Raw genomic sequence first — 17,829 nt, forward strand, 5'->3', positions numbered from 1 at the left:
CATATTACATCCTGATTGTCTCGGATTCGTAATTATTATTTCTATTCTAAGAAAATAAACGTGGCGATAAATTTATTTGGTTATATGGTTCGGTTTTCTTGTTGGACATGTTTGAGCGGGGAGTTTCAGTGAAGGCCCGTTTGGGATTTGAAAAAGTGAAATCAGTGGCCCAAAAGCATCTTCCCAAGTCCATTTGGTGGTAGAAGAGCTGCGAATAATAAGATTCTTCCTGGTAAACAACGCATAAAATATCGTGAAAGAGAGCGAGTGAATGTGAATGAGTGGATTCCTTGTGAAAGGAGTGATAGCGTTCAACTCTCTCAGACGTTACCCTTTCCGCTTGGCGCCGTCACACCTCTCTCGCCGTCTCTCCCTCTCCGTTAACCACTTGACCTCCGAGATGCCCGGCGTCGAACCCCAGCAGCGAATTGAGTGGCCCGCCCGGCGCGTGCGCGACACCTTCTTCAGCTACTTCACGGATGACAAGAAACACGACTTCTGGAAGTCCAGCCCCGTCGTCCCTCACAACGATCCCACTCTTCTCTTCGCTAATGCTGGTCCGATTTTCCCTTTCCTTTTTTCTATTGCTCTGTTTCATTTCTTCAATTCCGCTACCAAATATATCTGTTTTTGTTTTTTTTGTTTTAGGGTTTTGTTTAGGGCATTTGTTAGGGATTTGAGTGATTTTTTTTGAAGTAGAGGAGTAAGAGTTGCATTTGTTTAGTGGAGAATTGAAGTTGATATATATGGCTCTGATGATGATGATGAACAGGCATGAACCAGTTCAAGCCTATTTTTCTGGGGACGGCGGACCCCAACACCGGGCTAAGCAAGCTGACTAGAGCTTGCAACACGCAGAAATGTATTAGGGCAGGTGGGAAGCATAATGATCTCGAAGATGTAGGGAAAGACACCTACCATCATACCTTTTTCGAGATGCTTGGGAACTGGTCCTTCGGGGACTATTTTAAGGCTGAAGCCATTGAATGGGCCTGGAAGCTTCTCACTCAAGTAAGAAGATGTGACTGATGAATTTAAAGCGTTTTGGGTTATTGGTGACTGTGGCGATGCTGATGGTTTACTGTGATTGTTGGTATATTGATGTGCAGGTTTATAAGCTGCCAGAAGATCGATTTTATGCCACTTATTTTGGTGGTGATGAGAAGCTGGGTCTTGCTCCTGATACTGAAGCTAGAGATATATGGCTCAAGTTTCTTCCGCCTGGACGTGTGCTGCCTTTTGGCTGCAAGGTATCTTTCTTCAGTCTCACTTGGCAAACATTATCACTACAACATTTTTCTGGTCATTTATTTTATATATGATGATTTCCTAATCGGTTTAGGGTTGAAATGGCTCATCTCAGCGGTTTTATTGATGCTTTTATGGTTCTTTTTTTTTCTCTAGGATAACTTTTGGGAAATGGGTGATACTGGCCCTTGCGGCCCTTGCAGTGAGATTCATTATGATAGACTTGGTAATCGGGACGCTGCATCATTAGTCAACTATGATGACCCTACCTGCCTCGAGATCTGGAACATTGTCTTTATTCAGGTATGTTCGATAATGTGTAACGAAATCTGCTATGCATGATTAATGTTGAATTGGCATTTGATTGCGAGTTAATATATCATATACTACTAGTATCTAGGCATTGATTGCTTTTTTTATTGGTTGCTTTCATACAGTTCAATAGGGAAAGTGATGGCTCACTCAAACCATTGCCTGCTAAGCATGTTGACACTGGGATGGGATTCGAAAGATTGACTTCTGTACTTCAGAACAAGATGAGCAATTATGACACTGACGTGTTCATGCCAATATTTGATGCTATTCAGCAGGTAAGTTGACAATTCTGTTGCGGATCTTTCAGAGCAATATTGTTGGCCTATGACTCCAATTCATTCTATATCCAAACTCTTATTGTTTTCCATATCCATCATTCAGATTGCTACTGCTATATATTTTGTAGGCTACGGGGGCTCGCCCATATTCTGGGAAAGTTGGAGCGGACGATGTAGACAAAGTTGACATGGCATACAGGGTTGTTGCAGATCATATAAGAACTCTTTCATTTGCCATTGCTGATGGGTCCCGTCCAGGTACATACACTATACATGGTCACTTTTGCTACCTTAATTCTCTGTTCAGGTTGAGGTCAGGTAATAGTGAGAGATGTTTGAATTTCCTTACGGAGTCATTACACCCCGAGTTGTATTTCTGTTAGGCAATGATGGTCGTGAATATGTTCTGAGACGTATTCTTCGTCGAGCTGTTCGATATGGAAGAGAAGTTCTAAAAGCACAAGAAGGATTTTTCAACGGGTAAGATTGATATGTCATAAATGTCTATTGAACTGTAAAATAATTGCTATTTGGATGTTCTAGTCTCTTATTTTGTCGTTGGGGTTGAAATTTTAACCAGTATTTGTATGATATTTGTGGATGTTTTAATTCCAGGCTTGTACCAGTGTTGGCAACACTGATGGGTGATGTATTTCCTGAGCTAAAACAACATGAAGCTGCCATTAGGGAGATAATCAAAGAGGAGGAGGAAGCATTTGGCAAGACTCTACTGAAGGTACGTATCTGAACTTTAATATTATGTAAGACCTTAAGGAAAGAAAATTCTTCTTATGTGATTTGAAGTACAGTTGATTGGATGAACAAAGCATCAGATTGTAAACAAAAAAAGTAAAAAGAATGAAAATGTTTTTTTTTCATTGTCCTTGTATGTACTGTGGACTTAAAGTTGATGGGATAAATGTTGACAGGGAATAGAGAAGTTCAAAAAGGCTGCTCAAGATGTTCAAGGCAAAAAGTTTAGTGGGCAGGTTAGTACACTTTTGGTTTGTGTTCTATTTGTCTCATGCTCTATGAAGTCGTTGCTGTGAAATTGGTGGAAAAAGCTTTTTATGTCACTATCATGAGGTTGTTGAAGTTTCTGAAGTTCTAGTCTTCTATAGTGTTTATATTGTTCATAGTTGGAGTGTCAAAAATTTCCGTCCTTGAATTTGGTGTTGCTGAAGACTTCTCTTGTTGCTTGAATTTTTGGCTCTTGACATCTGATATCAAATATATATACAGTAATTGTTGTTGAGTAGAATAGGGACGATGCTCATGTTTGATGATTTTGACACCTCACTTTGTTTCCATTCTGGCTACAGGAAGCTTTTGTCTTGTGGGACACATTTGGGTTCCCTTTAGATTTGACTCAGGTACTTGGAAATTCATTGCTGTTCTGTTGGATGTTATCTATGATGCAAGACCTTGTTTGCTTATAATTTCTCCCTACAGTTGATGGCAGAGGAAAACGGTTTAGAAGTTGATGTTGAGGGTTTTAATGTCGCCATGGACGAGGCTCGAGAAAGATCAAGGAATGCTCAAAATAAGGTACCAGGAGTTTAACTTGTTTTTCCCCTCTTCTGTGTACGTCCACAATTTTCTATTTACTATGCGGCGTCCTGCCATTTTGAGTGGATGAACTCATGTTAAGTCTTGTTTCGTAAACTCTTTCTCAGGAAGAAGGTGGTGCCATTGTTATGAATGCTGATGCTACTGCTTCATTGCACAAGATTGGAGTTGCTGCAACAGATGACAGCTTTAAATATATTTGGTTTCAGGTTGGTCCACATATGTGACATTGGACTTCACTTTTGAGTATTTAAGATTGTTATTCAGTGTTGTTTCCTTTATCTCCAAAAGTAAGCCTCTATTGACGTTCAAAGAACAAGAAATGGTCCTTTGAAAAGAAAAATGGTATCTAAAATCTTATGAAGTCCATGCATAGCTCAAATTGTTGAAGGAGACTTAATCATATTTCTGCTGATTAATGCTGTGGGCTTTATTTTGCCAATCAAGGACCATGAAAGCGTGATTAAGGCAATTTACACTGGTTCAGAGTTCATGGATAATGTTGCAGCTGGCAGTTTAGTTGGTGTTGTTTTGGAGTCTACAAGTTTCTATGCTGAGCAAGGTGGACAGGTACTGCAAACTTTTGGTATATTATCCTGATGTTTTTGAAATCTTTGAAGTCCTTTGCTGTTTAACAGAACGGAGAAATTCCCAGACTATAACCTGATTTCTGCTACATCTATCGGCTGAATCTCAACCTTTAGAATGGAAGATTATATGTGTACTTGAGATCCAAATAGTGTCCTATCTACTTTAGCAGTCACATATTTTGCTATTGAGCCTTTGGTTCTTTACATAGCTGGCGGATCTGAATTATTGTAGAATGCCTAAAAAATATCATGCACTTGTGACATGTTATTCTCTATGTTATGTCTTCTGTGGGTCTGGACTAACATGCAATATTTTTCTGCATATAGATTTTTGATACTGGATCACTAAAAGGAGACTCTGGCTCATTTGAGGTCCGCAACGTTCAAATTTATGGTGGTTTTGTTGTCCACATTGGTTCCTTTTCTGGAGAGCATGGAAAACTCTCAGTCGGTGACAAAGTGGTTTGTAAGGTAATTCTATGTGATCTGGTTATAGTTGGCGTAACTATGTCTATGCCTCTTCTGTTTATAATTTGTATGCTCTTGTACAGGTTGACTATAAAAGGCGTACACTCATTGCGCCTAACCATACCTGCACACACATGTTGAACTTTGCTCTGAGGGTATGATCAAACACTAATAGCCAGATAACTGAGATTCTGTATTTTCTATTTGCCACATGTATTCAAGTATTTTCTTTGTGTAATTCTATAACAGTTGTATGAATGCAGGAAGTTCTTGGCACTCATGTTGACCAGAAGGGTTCCATTGTTCTTCCTGAAAAGTTGAGATTTGATTTTTCTCATGGTAAAGTATTCAGTTAGTCTATATGATCAAGTTGATCAAGTTTGGGTCTTTTGAGTTCTTATAAAATGCTATTGGAATTGAATAGGTAAGCCAGTGGATCCTGAACAGTTGAGAAGAATTGAATCAATTGTGAATGAACAAATAAAAGCGGAATTGGATGTGTCTGTTAAGGAGGTACCATTGGTTGAAGCTGAACACATCAACGGTTTAAGGGCTGTATTTGGCGAGGTATGCGGATGGATGTTGCCAAACCTAGTTTATCATCTTCTAAATTTAAATAGTTTTGTGATGTATTGTTTACGCTTTTTAATGTAGGTCTATCCCGACCCAGTAAGAGTTGTGGCTGTTGGGGGAAAAGTTGAGGATCTTCTGGCTGACCCTGAAAACAACAAATGGAAGTCAATATCAACAGAATTTTGTGGAGGTTAATGTCCTATCCTACTGTTGAGCTGCTCTTGGACCACTACTTTGTTTTCTACTGACTTTCATTCTTGATATTTCTAGGGACCCATTTAACCAACACACGTGAAGCTGAGGCCTTTGCTCTTTTATCTGAAGAGGGAACTGCCAAGGGAATCCGAAGGATAACTGCCGTCACAACTAATGCTGCTTTTGATGCAATTAAATTGGCAGATTCACTTGAGCAGGAAGTAATAGAAGCTTCCAAGCTTGAAGAGAGCTTGCTCGAGAAGGTTTTGCTTTATTTTTTCTTTCCTTTATTTATTTATATATTTTTAGCATCAGTATATCTGTCCATTTTGACTTGGGTATAGTTTTAACCTTATTTTCATTCCTGGCTCTGTTGCATTGTCCCTTTGAATATATTAGCTAGTATTTTCGCAAAGCATTTTTACATATATTTATGTGTAACTGTTCTTTACCATAAGACGTTACTCTTTTAGCACACCAAAAAAAAAATATCGTCTCATTTATAGCATGTTACACATTATTTGTCTGAGTTGCTAGTTTTGGTTTCTCCAATTAACAGAAGATAGCTTCCTTTAAATCTCGCCTAGACGCAGCACAAATTCCAGCGGCTAAGAAATCTGATATCAGAAATAAGATTGTGCAGCTTCAGGTAATTTTATTTTCTTCTGTTTGGTTGCTCTTATGTTTTCTTACTGTTTCTTTGCTCTTGTTGTACCTTTTATGAGTTTATCCTTACCCATTCTTCTTCCCACCCAACAGAACAAAGTTAGAAAGGCACAGAAGAAGATTGCAGAGCAAAATTTAAAGAAAGCTGTCAAAGTTGCAAGGGAGATGGCGGAAGTTGCTGCATCAGATGGGAAGACTTTCTGTGTATCCCATGTTGATGTTGGCTTAGATACGGCTGCAGTTCGTGAAGCAGTTTGTAAAATTGTAGAGAAGGTAATTGGCCTTATTCTACCTCTTTTATTCTCTTTGGCTTTGGTTTCTGTAATTTGTTACTTTCATCAAGCATAACAAAAGTCCATCACCATGAATTTGATTAAGTTGTATGTTAATAGGAAGTTGTTACATTTGGTCATATTTCTAAAACATCTTATGTGGTTCACTTGTCTTTAACTTAAAGAACAGCAAAGTAAATTAAGAATTGAGTTTTTTTTTTAATCTGAGAAATGAAACTGAAATTATGGTGGTATTTTGGACAGGGAATACCTGCGATGGTTTTTAGCACAGATGAAACTACAAATAAGGCTGTGGTATGTGCTGGAGTACCAGGAGACAAAGGCAATCAATTGGATGTGGCAGAATGGTTGAATGAAGCTATGGATCCTCTGAAAGGAAAGGGTGGTAAAGGAAAGGGTGGCCTTGCTACTGGCCAGGTTAGTGTCTCTTGACTTGGATTGTTTATAGGGTGAACGTAGGCTATTGTAAAAACAATGTCTACAGAAACAAGAAACGTGTATCGTCATATCAGGCTCCTATACATCATTGAATAAAAGTCTTACAGTTTTCCATTGAATTTCATTCTCCTGAAACATATCTTTGTTTATCTTCTGATATTTGATTTGTCAATCTCAGGGAACAGATGCATCTCATCTAAACGAGGCTATAGGCCTGGCAACCACTTTCGCGCAGATGAAATTGAGTTGAAGGACACCACTCCTGCCAAGGAAATGCTTTAATGATAGAAACAAACTTATTGACCTACTCTGGTCTATTTTATAGGGAATTAAGTTGCACCGATTGAATTTCAAACACTTACCAAAGGATTAATGTATTCTGTTACATGAAGAAGGGTTTTGTTACCTCTACCGGAAAATGAAAAAGATTTCATTGAAATTGCCTGATAAACCATGTTGTCTAGTCTTGAATTTGTTCATCATATTAATCTTACCCCACCAGTTTGAGGATTTGAATGCTTCAATTCCCATGCTACGTTAACAACACTCGTTCAATTTTTTACCTATACGGTGCCCATGTTTCTTGACGACCAAATCCTATCAAGATCTTACTGCCCATCAATAAAAAGTTAACCCATGAATTCGTATGTTTTTGGAACATAGTTAACTTCTTTTCCTTCATATACTCTCATGATTTCATTCACCAGGCAAAGGAGTATGTTTCCTAGTCCAAAAGGGCAAAAGGTGAAACTCAATTACCAGAAAAGCAAGTGAGGAATTGATGCCTTTTTTACCACTCTAGGGTTGGTGACTAGGACCTAAGGTTGCATGATGGCACATGTATTGATATGACTGACTTGCCCCTCAAGATTCCCAAAAATTGAAAACAAATCTGGGCTGATTCGTCATTTAAACCACTGTGAATCTTAATGACAGTAGTAAATATCCAACTGGGCCTGAGTTGGAGTGTTGATAGAGTCGGTTAATTCCTCACTTTATATTTATTTTATTATTATAAAAAGGCTCGTTAATTATCTTCATCTTCTTCATCACGTTGTCAATGTCACTTTAATTCTTTAATTTGATTTCTTTTCCCTTACAATACTCGCCGGAGCTCAGAAAACTCCGATAAAAATCCTAATTCCCTCTCCGAGCTGCTTCAAATGGACCGCTTCTGTTAGGGTTTCTGAGAGCTAAACCCGATTGCCGCAGCCATGTCTCGGCAGGCTGCGTCGCCTCACTTCCACAAATCCAAGACTCTCGATAACAAATACGTAAGAACCACATAGCTCAATTTCGCAATTCCTTGTCTCTATCATCTCTAGCTTCTGTTTTGCTTTGGCTGACGAAGTGTGGATGAATTTGAATTTTTTGAACTCTAAAAATGGAGTGAGCAAGTGAATTGTGTTTATATGATTTAGAACCTAAATCTCTTAGGCATTAAGACCTCAATTGTTGCCCTGAGTCTGTAGATTTTGAGCTCTGATGGATGAGGCTGTGGATTTAACTGAGCTTTAGGGATGAATGTTGTAGAATTCTGTGTTACTTTGTTGATTTACTTACCAGCATTGGTGAGAACATTTCGGTGTTTCGGCAGCAACTAATTTGACTTGTATTTATTTATTGGTGTGTAGATGCTTGGAGATGAGATTGGAAAGGGAGCATACGGTCGAGTGTACAAGGGTCTGGATTTGGAGAATGGAGACTTTGTTGCAATTAAACAGGTTTCGTTGGAGAATATCGCCCAGGAGGATCTCAACGTTATAATGGTTGGAACTGCTTTCTCTTTAGATGATTATCTTACAGTTAACTAATTGACGCAAATTCTTAGTCCAAGTTGGTTGCTTAAGTCAGTTTTAGGCTTTTAGCTTGGTTTTTCAGAAAGTATAAACATAAGATATGGTGATTTGAAAGTTATGTCAACCAATCTTAGGAACCATACATGATAATCAAAATTTTTGAGTCCCAAATTTGCTTTCTGTCATCCATTCCAATCTCAATTCTGTATGTATTTTTTTAATGTACATTACTTTAGTTCTGCTCACATGGTGCTTGTTTGTTTTGACTGCTTCTTGGTGGCACAATGCATTATATCAGCAAGAGATTGATTTACTCAAGGTAATATTATCTTTCATAAGATACTATTCAAAATGTTAGTCTCACACCTGTTTACTGTAAATTCTGGCTACCATACATGTCCGCACCTGTTGCACTTGAAGATTAGGGATTTAAATGTGGACTCTTCCAACAATTGTTTTGATTTTAACTTCCTTTCTATATTACGTTCTAACCTTTCATGGTCTGTAAAAGTTCAATCATCATGAAACCTAATTTATGGTATATATAGTTCCCTTCCAGAGCGGAGGTCCGCTCTGAAATTAAAGAGCGGAGTTCCCTATTTGGCCAATTTTTCGGTCACATTTCCACATCTCTACCATATAGATTTTAGAACCTAATGTGTAGATCACTTATGCAAAGTTTCACCCAATTTGATGATCGTTTGAGCTTTAGTAATCGTTATTTACACAAACGTTTCATGTTGAACAGTTTCTGTGTTCATTGATTTAGTACAATTTCGATACCTTAACGATCACCAGATCGATTGAAAATTTGTACAGATGATCTTGTCGTACATACTTACTAAACGGTGGAGATGTGTAACTATATATATTTAATTACTTACTGTTGATAAGCAGCAATTTGCTACCTACTAATAACTCATGCTGATAACACATGATGGAATGAGAACACTTTTATTTCATACTAAATAAAGTTCACATTTATCTTGCAGAATTTAAATCACAAAAACATTGTGAAATATCTTGGATCATTAAAGACAAAGACACATCTTCACATAGTCCTGGAGTAAGTCTGCTCATAATTATCTCCAAATATATCATCTAAAAAATCTTTGGAGAAAATTTAGCTCTTTATTTTTGTCATGGTAGATACGTGGAGAATGGGTCACTTGCAAACATCATTAAGCCAAATAAGTTTGGTCCTTTTCCAGAATCACTAGTAGCTGTGTACATTGCTCAGGTTCGCTAGTGTCCTTGCAGTTTGTTGGTGTTCTTTGATCTGTTGCATTTTTGGTTAATAGTTGGATAGCTGTAATGACACAGGTTTTGGAAGGGTTGGTGTATTTACATGAACAGGGTGTTATCCATCGGGATATTAAGGGTGCAAATATTTTGACAACCAAAGAGGTAATCTGACATAATTAGATGTGCACGGTGTGTTGTTTTGTAATAACTAGGTATATAACTTCTACTGCATGATTTATCCTGTTCAGGGCCTTGTGAAACTTGCTGATTTTGGTGTTGCTACAAAATTGACTGAAGCGGATGTGAATACACATTCAGTTGTTGGCACGCCGTATTGGATGGCCCCAGAGGTATTTCTTTGCTGCAAGAAAATAATGGTTTGTCCATGGGACATAAGATCAAATTCAGTATTAATTATGTCAAGTCAAAAAGAAGTCTGTTTCTGTCATGCTATTTGGTTTTACAGCACTGATTTTGCCAATACATAAGCTGTACTGCAACAGTTGCACCATCATTGATAAAAATACACGTCTCTGGAAACGTTGATAAGCCTGATACAACCTAAAAGTAATCAGGGAAAAAGATAGTTCCACTGATCATAGTTTTGATGGAGTCCTAAACCAGAGCTTCATTTTGACGAAATTCATTGGTGTTGTAGGTGATTGAAATGTCGGGGGTTTGTGCTGCTTCAGATATTTGGAGTGTCGGCTGCACTGTTATCGAACTTCTTACATGTGTACCTCCTTACTATGATTTACAGCCAATGCCAGCTCTATTCCGTATTGTTCAGGTGTACATAACTGTCTTTCTGTAGATATCATTTTGTTGTGTAGTGATCTCAGAATTGTGTCAGTTTATACAGAGAAGTTCTTTTATTTTTTTGCATCCTGCATAGCTTTTGTTGAGATCAAGAAAAGCCTAAATTCAAGCTGAACCGAGTTTGGACCATGACACATTTAGTATCTTTTTTGCTTAACAACTCCCTTCAATTATTTCAGGATGAACATCCTCCCATTCCTGACAGTCTATCTCCTGACATTACTGATTTTCTCTGTCAATGCTTTAAAAAGGTGAGGCAGTGCTATCCTTACCTATTCCATTAGTCTTTTCTCTGTAAGCTTAGATTATTGTTTTAACTGTTTGTTTGTATTATCGCCATTATGCCAAGTTATACTCCTTTCCTTTCTGTCATTTTCTTCAACTATGAAAATGAAATAGGAGAGGTGATAAACAGTGGAGATCTTTCTGTACAAGGTGCTAATTTTAGGTTATTTGCATGCATCATAAATCTCTAAAACGTCCACGAATATATGGTCTCTTTTTATGGAATTTAGATTTAGAATTGCATGTAATGTTGCTGACATCTGTCTTCTTAGGCATTATCTTTTGCATTGTATCGTGAAAAATCTTAGATAGTTTAATATAGATATGTGTTCTTCTCCAATCTCTCATTAGATACAAGACCAGAATTAAACAAATTTATTACATGTGTATGTTATATTGACGACTAGGTTTGATTGTTCTTATTTGGTCCCATTAAATCCAATGGAACTTAGTCATATCGCCGTGAATCAATCCTTTTTTCTTTTCATTTTTTTATTTCCATTATTAATATTCCTCAAGTACCCTTTCTTAAATTCTGAACTGGGTTGTAATCATCCATAGCATATTTCTTTCATATTTCAGGATGCGAGGCACCGACCCGACGCAAAAACTCTGCTATCTCATCCTTGGATACAAAACTGCAGGCGAGCATTGCAATCATCTATTCGTCATAGTGGAACATTAAGGTAGATGTCATCAAATTTGTCTGTGATTAGATTCATATATGTAATTTAACTTGTAAGAATTTGGCTTCCAAGTAAAATGCATATGCAAGGCAAGGCTGTTCAAACATCGAAGCTGGGTTATCCCATGATATTTCTCAGATGCCAAAAGTATACTGGTCTTAACTATTTAAGACAATACCTCAAAGTCACTTTAAGCAGGAAGTTTCAGATGCCATGATATGTGCTCCTTACACATTCATGCTTACTTGAATTTCTAGACGCAAGGGTGTTGAACAATTCCCTTTTGATGTAGTTTTGTTTGGTTCTAGTGTTGGTGAAGTTTTGTTAAAGAAACCACTTATATGCAGAGATGTACAGGAAGATGTTTCTACGGGTGCAGAACTCTCCAATGGAGATATTCAGAGATCTGGCGAAAGTCCTGCCGAAAAAACAGAAGAAGCAGCTTCTGCTATTACAGCCGTAAGAGTCTGATCTTTTCTCCTTAGAAAATTAAGTTTGTGGACGGAAAACGCTATACCCAAGCATTTTTTTCTTCATATTAGTGACTTGGGTTTTTTGAACTTCAGGACTCTAGGAAAGAGTTATCATTAACCGGGGTTTCTGATCTGAGAGAATCTGGTGAGGGTCCTTCAGATGTGAAATCTGTTGAGGAAATAGCGGATGCTTCAGAAAATGATCCGCCAGATCAGGCTCCCACCTTAGCTATACATGAAAAATCATCTTTACAAAACGGTTCTGGCATAATATCTTCTAATAAGGAAGTAGCTGCCTCTGAGCCATCTGAGCTTGATGATCGAGCGCGTACTTTCAACAATGTTGAACCACCGGTGAATGGTGAGGTTAAATCGCCTGAATTAATTTCAAATAAGGTAAGTGGTAAACATGGAAAAGGAAATTCTATTGGGTTTAGATCATTTGGCTTCGGAGCAAGAAATCAGGATGGTACTTTTGAAAAGGTTGGTTTTGATAATGTTGTTGATTTCAGCTAATGTTTTAACCCTAAATCTCAGCTAATGTATTTCTGTATATTTGTTTGGTTGCATGTTGAATATCAGTTTACTTTCTGCAGAGTCACTTTCATAGCTTGCTAGTAATTATTATTTGTGATGCCTAATGTCTTTTTCATGTGTTTATGTCATTTTGTAGGCTGCGAAGATTCCAGTAAGTTTTGGAGGGAATGAACTTAGTAAATTTAGTGATACTCCAGGCGATGCGTCCTTGGATGATCTATTTCATCCATTAGATAAGCATCCAGATGATAGGGCATTTGAAGCTTCAACGTCTTCGTCTATATCACATTTGAATCAAGGAAATACACCTGTGAATGACTCTGGGAAAAGTGACCTGGCTACAAAGTTGAGAGCTACAATTGCACAAAAGCAAATGGAGAGTGAAATGGGTCAGGCTAATGGCAGTGGTGGTAACCTGTTACAGCTGATGATGGGTGTTATCCAAGATGACGTGATTGATATTGGTGGTTTGGTATGTGATTGTGGTTTTTTTTTTTCGGGTGTTTTCAACCTGATAAGCACTCTTGTATAGAAGTTCCTGACAAGTGATGCAATTTTTTTTTTGAAGGTTTTTGATGAAAAGTTGCCAGGAGAAAACCTTTTCCCTCTACAGGTACTCATTTTCTTGCAGCTTTTTAGGTTGTTTGTCGGGATGTTATATTGTCAGTGTAAGTGTTGGGTTTCAGGTGCACTATTAATAGAGGTGGAGAAATGTTGTCAATGTTGTTGTGCGTGTCTGTAGAGGAGAGGTTATGGTGGCATTGCCTCATGTGTTTCTCTGTCATTGTTGACATCTCTGATTTTTGGTTGATAGGCTGTTGAGTTTAGCCGGTTAGTTGGATCACTGAAACTAGATGAATCAGAAGATGTTGTTGTCTCTGCCTGCCAGAAACTGATTGCTATATTCCATCAGCGCCCAGAGCAGAAAATTGTTTTTGTCACACAGCATGGTTTGCTTCCGTTAATGGAATTGCTTGAAGTTCCTAAGACTCGAGTATGTTAATTCTTTCAGCAGATGCTGTCATCTTTTTGAGAAACTTGACATGAATGTCAACTTACCAGTACCGTTATATCATTCAGGTATGTGAGTTTTTATGCTTCCTATTTTCGCAGGTTATATGCTCTGTGCTTCAGATCATAAACCAGATAATCAAAGACAATACTGATTTCCAGGAAAATGCTTGTCATGTTGGTCTGGTGAGTACTAGTGCATTCAATTTTTTGTCATTGTCATTATGTATTTGCATCTTTTCTGGGCTTTGATTAAGTGGTTGAGTTGGACTTGCAATCTAGATACATCTTCCTTTCCTTCATCAGATTATTCAGAGTTCGGAATATCGAATTAGCTCATTGTAGTAATAAATGAGGAGAAAAAGTCTCTGCATCCATACATTTATGTTTATTATAAGATAGATTGGTCCTTCCTTATGTATGAAATTAATGCTTTGATATTATTAATTGGTGATGTTACTTATGTTTATTGCCAAATTATATCACAGATCCCAGTAGTAATGAGCTTTGCGGTACCTAGTCATTCTCGAGAAATTCGTATGGAAGCAGCTTATTTCTTGCAGCAGCTTTGTCAGTCAAGGTTCAGTTCTTGACCTGTATTTTATAATTATTTATCTTTATTATTTTTCATCAGAAGATAATCTGAGGTTAACAGTGGGTGTTTCATCTTTTTGCAGCCCATTGACTTTGCAAATGTTCATAGCTTGCCGTGGAATACCTGTTCTGGTGGGCTTTCTAGAGGCTGATTATGCAAAATTCAGGTTTGTAGTCAAACAACAGCTTGATTGCGTCACTTTTGTTATATCTGTCAGTCTCTGTGTGTATGCATGTAATCTTTTGTTCAGTTTTACTTATATAGATTATGTCCAGGGAAATGGTTCATCTAGCTATTGATGGCATGTGGCAAGTCTTTAAGCTTCAGAAGTCAACCCCTAGGAATGATTTCTGCCGCATAGCTGCGAAAAATGGAATACTCTTGAGGCTTATTAACACTCTTTATAGCTTGAATGAGGCAACACGATTAGCTTCCATTTCTGGTGGGGGTGGAATTACTCTAGACGGTTCTGCTCAGCGCCCACGGTCTGGATCATTGGATCCTGGTCATCCCATTTTTACTAGTGATGGACCTCATGATCATAATGATCACTCTAAGTTTAGACATGGGGTAAATGATTTGCATTTGTCTACTGGAACAGTGGAACCTGCTCGTGCTTCAACTTCTAATTCTCAAAGGTCAGATGCCAATCAATCAGATCCACGGTATCTTCATCTAGATACTGATAGACCTCAATCTAGCAATGCAGTAGGAGATGCTTCGTTTCCTTCTAAATTGCAAGATACATCCACTGATAAAGTAGTCAATATTTCATCAAAGGAAACTTCAACTACCTCTCGAGGAGATCTTGACCCTAGGCAGCAGCGTGCTGCTATATCTCTTCATAGATCAGCCACTGACAGACATCCCAAAATGGAAGGTACATCAAATGGCTTATCAACAACAGCACCTACTCAACAGGAGCAAGTTCGGCCTCTTCTTAGCTTGTTAGATAAAGAGCCCCCTTCAAGACACTTTTCTGGTCAGCTCGAGTTTGTACGCCACCTCCCTGGGTTGGAGAGACATGAAAGTATACTGCCCCTTTTACATGCATCTAACGAGAAGAAAACAAATGGTGAATTAGATTTCCTTATGGCAGAGTTTGCAGGTAATAATTATCTTTACCTGATGAAATTTATAGTAATTCAAAAAGATAATATTCATGAAAATTTGAACATTCTGCAGGACTGTATATGTATTGTGTGTGTGTGGTCTACTCTTGATGATGTGAGCTATGTTTGGCGCATCTTTGCCTAGTTTCTGTTTACCTCTCATAACTCTGTGGATGTTGAATTCACCAAATTTCACGGTCGGTTTGAACTACTTTAAATAAAATGGAAGATTAATTTTCTCCTACTCCTGTCAGGCGTGTATGTACCAAAAGATTTAATTAATAAGTTGTTGTTTATGTACCAAAAGATATCATTAATATGTTTTACTTATTCATTTTTTATCTATTTCTATAGAGTATTTGATTCATCCGTTATTTCACAGATGTCTCTCAACGTGGTAAGGAGAAAGGGAATCTTGATTCTACTACTAGAATCCCCCCCAAAACAGTAAATAAGGAGACAGGACCACTAATTTCTGCCAAAGGAGCTGCTTCCACCTCTGGTATAGCATCTCAGACAGCATCAGGGGTATTGTCTGGTTCAGGTGTTCTAAATGCTAGACCAGGCAGTGCAACATCATCGGGTTTACTCTCGCACATGGTTTCAACATTGAATGCAGACGTTGCAAGGGAATACCTAGAAAAGGTGGCAGATCTTCTACTTGAATTTGCACGAGCAGATACTACAGTAAAATCATACATGTGTAGCCAAAGTTTGCTCAGCCGTCTTTTTCAGATGTTTAATAGGGTGGAGCCCCCAATTCTTCTAAAGGTATATTGGAAAACTTTCCACCAGTCTTACTCCCTATGGCTCGTAGTCTTTTGTTCTTGACAATATGGTGCTATCATTTTACAGATATTAAAGTGTGTCAACCATTTGTCAACTGATCCAAACTGCTTGGAGAACCTCCAGCGGGCAGATGCAATCAAATATTTGATTCCAAATCTTGAACTCAAAGAGGGGTCTCTTGTATCTCAGATACATCATGAGGTGGGGTTTCTTTCCTATGAACTTATGGTAATAGTGGATGTCATGACGGAAAGATGATTCTCTTGTTTCGGTTTGGTGTGTTAATTTATCAACTTAACTGAGAACTAATTGCATGCGTCCCGACTTCTTTTGAAGGTCCTTAATGCCTTGTTCAATCTCTGTAAGATTAACAAGAGGAGACAGGAACAGGCAGCTGAGAATGGAATAATTCCACACTTAATGCACTTCATCGAGTCTAATTCTCCTCTGAAACAATATGCGTTGCCTTTGCTCTGTGATATGGCTCATGCCTCACGTAATTCAAGAGAGCAGCTAAGGGCCCATGGCGGTTTAGATGTGTACTTGCGCCTTCTAGAGGATGAGCTTTGGTCTGTGACGGCATTGGATTCAATTGCTGTTTGCTTGGCTCATGACAATGACAACCGGAAAGTAGAACAAGCACTGTTGAAAAAGGATGCAGTTCAGAAGTTGGTGAAATTCTTCCAGTGCTGTCCAGAACAGTATTTTGTGCACATATTGGAGCCATTTTTGAAAATTATCACGTATGTGATTCCTTATATATGTGGCCTATTTACTTGTTTTTAATAGTCTCATTATTAATCGTCCTAGTCTGCTATACATTCAATTTTGATGATTATAATCGGTAGAACGTTTTTGATTGATTAATTAATTGTCAAGGCTAGGCCACAGACTTCACTCATGCTTAGTGGTTGCTTTGATATTATATTTCTTTGTTTTGTGAACTCCTCTCTTTTCCATCTGGAGATAACTCTTGTATGTTTTTTTTATAGGAAATCATCTCGAATCAATACAACATTAGCTGTTAATGGTTTGACCCCACTTCTTATCACAAGACTTGACCATCAGGATGCTATTGCTCGTCTAAATCTTCTTAAGCTGATAAAGGTGAGATCACCCTTTTTCTTCAATCTCTTCTTGTTTCATCCATGGTGCTGGAGAGGATAGAAAGAGAAAGAACTACAATCCCACTCACACTAGAAACTAAACAACTAACACCCAGATCATTGGATTTGGAACTAGATCAGAGGCTTAAAAGAAGACTTAGGAAATTGTTCTTAATATTGTAATTACAATTTGTATATAGTTTCCAACAGGTGCATTGTACATTTCTAATGTTGATTAGTGTTATGACAACTCGCCTGAATATGTTTGTTTGCTTGGGACATGTTAGGAATAAGAGTATTAAAAAGTGATATCAGAATCTATGCATTCTCCTTTTGCTTTTGTTATAATCACCAACTTGTTGTGGCAGGCTGTTTATGAGCACCATCCACGGCCAAAGCAATTGATTGTGGAGAATGATCTGCCTCAAAAGCTTCAGAATCTAATAGAGGAACGGAGAGATGGGCAACGCTCTGGAGGACAAGTATTGGTGAAACAAATGGCTACCTCCTTGCTAAAAGCACTTCATATTAACACCGTATTATAAATTCAGTGTGCATATATTTGGGTTGCTCGGAAAAGTGTATTTATGAAACGCTCCTCTAGTTTTGATTTTTTGAAAGCCAAACCACTGTAATTTTTTGCATCAGTGAATGCTGCTTCAATGGTCTTCACAAAACATACATGGTTTGTTTCCACGGATATTCATCCCATACTTGTAAACCGGATACTGTGCGAGCT

At 38.0% G+C, this 17,829-nt stretch overlaps 2 protein-coding genes across 2 annotated transcripts; both read left to right on the forward strand.

Annotated features, from left to right (window-relative positions):
- The first annotated feature begins 268 nt into the window (after positions 1-268).
- On the forward strand, positions 269-7,099 carry LOC126790505 (alanine--tRNA ligase). The gene is made up of 23 exons (XM_050516757.1): positions 269-557; positions 773-1,011; positions 1,110-1,250; positions 1,405-1,551; positions 1,686-1,838; positions 1,970-2,099; positions 2,225-2,321; positions 2,457-2,577; positions 2,771-2,830; positions 3,164-3,214; positions 3,294-3,389; positions 3,518-3,619; positions 3,858-3,980; positions 4,328-4,471; positions 4,552-4,623; positions 4,732-4,807; positions 4,893-5,035; positions 5,123-5,231; positions 5,312-5,499; positions 5,796-5,885; positions 5,996-6,175; positions 6,439-6,612; positions 6,812-7,099. Exons 1-23 carry the CDS (start codon positions 278-280, stop codon positions 6,881-6,883), a joined length of 2,988 nt encoding a protein of 995 aa, XP_050372714.1. The 5' UTR covers positions 269-277; the 3' UTR covers positions 6,884-7,099.
- Positions 7,100-7,678: 579 nt separating this feature from the next.
- On the forward strand, positions 7,679-17,771 carry LOC126790345 (MAP3K epsilon protein kinase 1-like). The gene is made up of 24 exons (XM_050516546.1): positions 7,679-7,907; positions 8,268-8,402; positions 8,731-8,751; positions 9,425-9,498; positions 9,582-9,672; positions 9,756-9,839; positions 9,926-10,027; positions 10,336-10,467; positions 10,676-10,747; positions 11,364-11,467; positions 11,815-11,926; positions 12,034-12,423; positions 12,614-12,949; positions 13,046-13,090; positions 13,292-13,471; positions 13,591-13,674; positions 13,977-14,068; positions 14,166-14,249; positions 14,359-15,191; positions 15,578-15,966; positions 16,051-16,185; positions 16,321-16,727; positions 16,977-17,091; positions 17,459-17,771. Exons 1-24 carry the CDS (start codon positions 7,848-7,850, stop codon positions 17,633-17,635), a joined length of 4,254 nt encoding a protein of 1,417 aa, XP_050372503.1. The 5' UTR covers positions 7,679-7,847; the 3' UTR covers positions 17,636-17,771.
- Positions 17,772-17,829: the final 58 nt, after the last annotated feature.

The sequence above is a fragment of the Argentina anserina genome, chromosome 4 (genome assembly GCF_933775445.1).
Source record: "Argentina anserina chromosome 4, drPotAnse1.1, whole genome shotgun sequence".
Taxonomy (NCBI): Eukaryota; Viridiplantae; Streptophyta; class Magnoliopsida; order Rosales; family Rosaceae; genus Argentina; species Argentina anserina.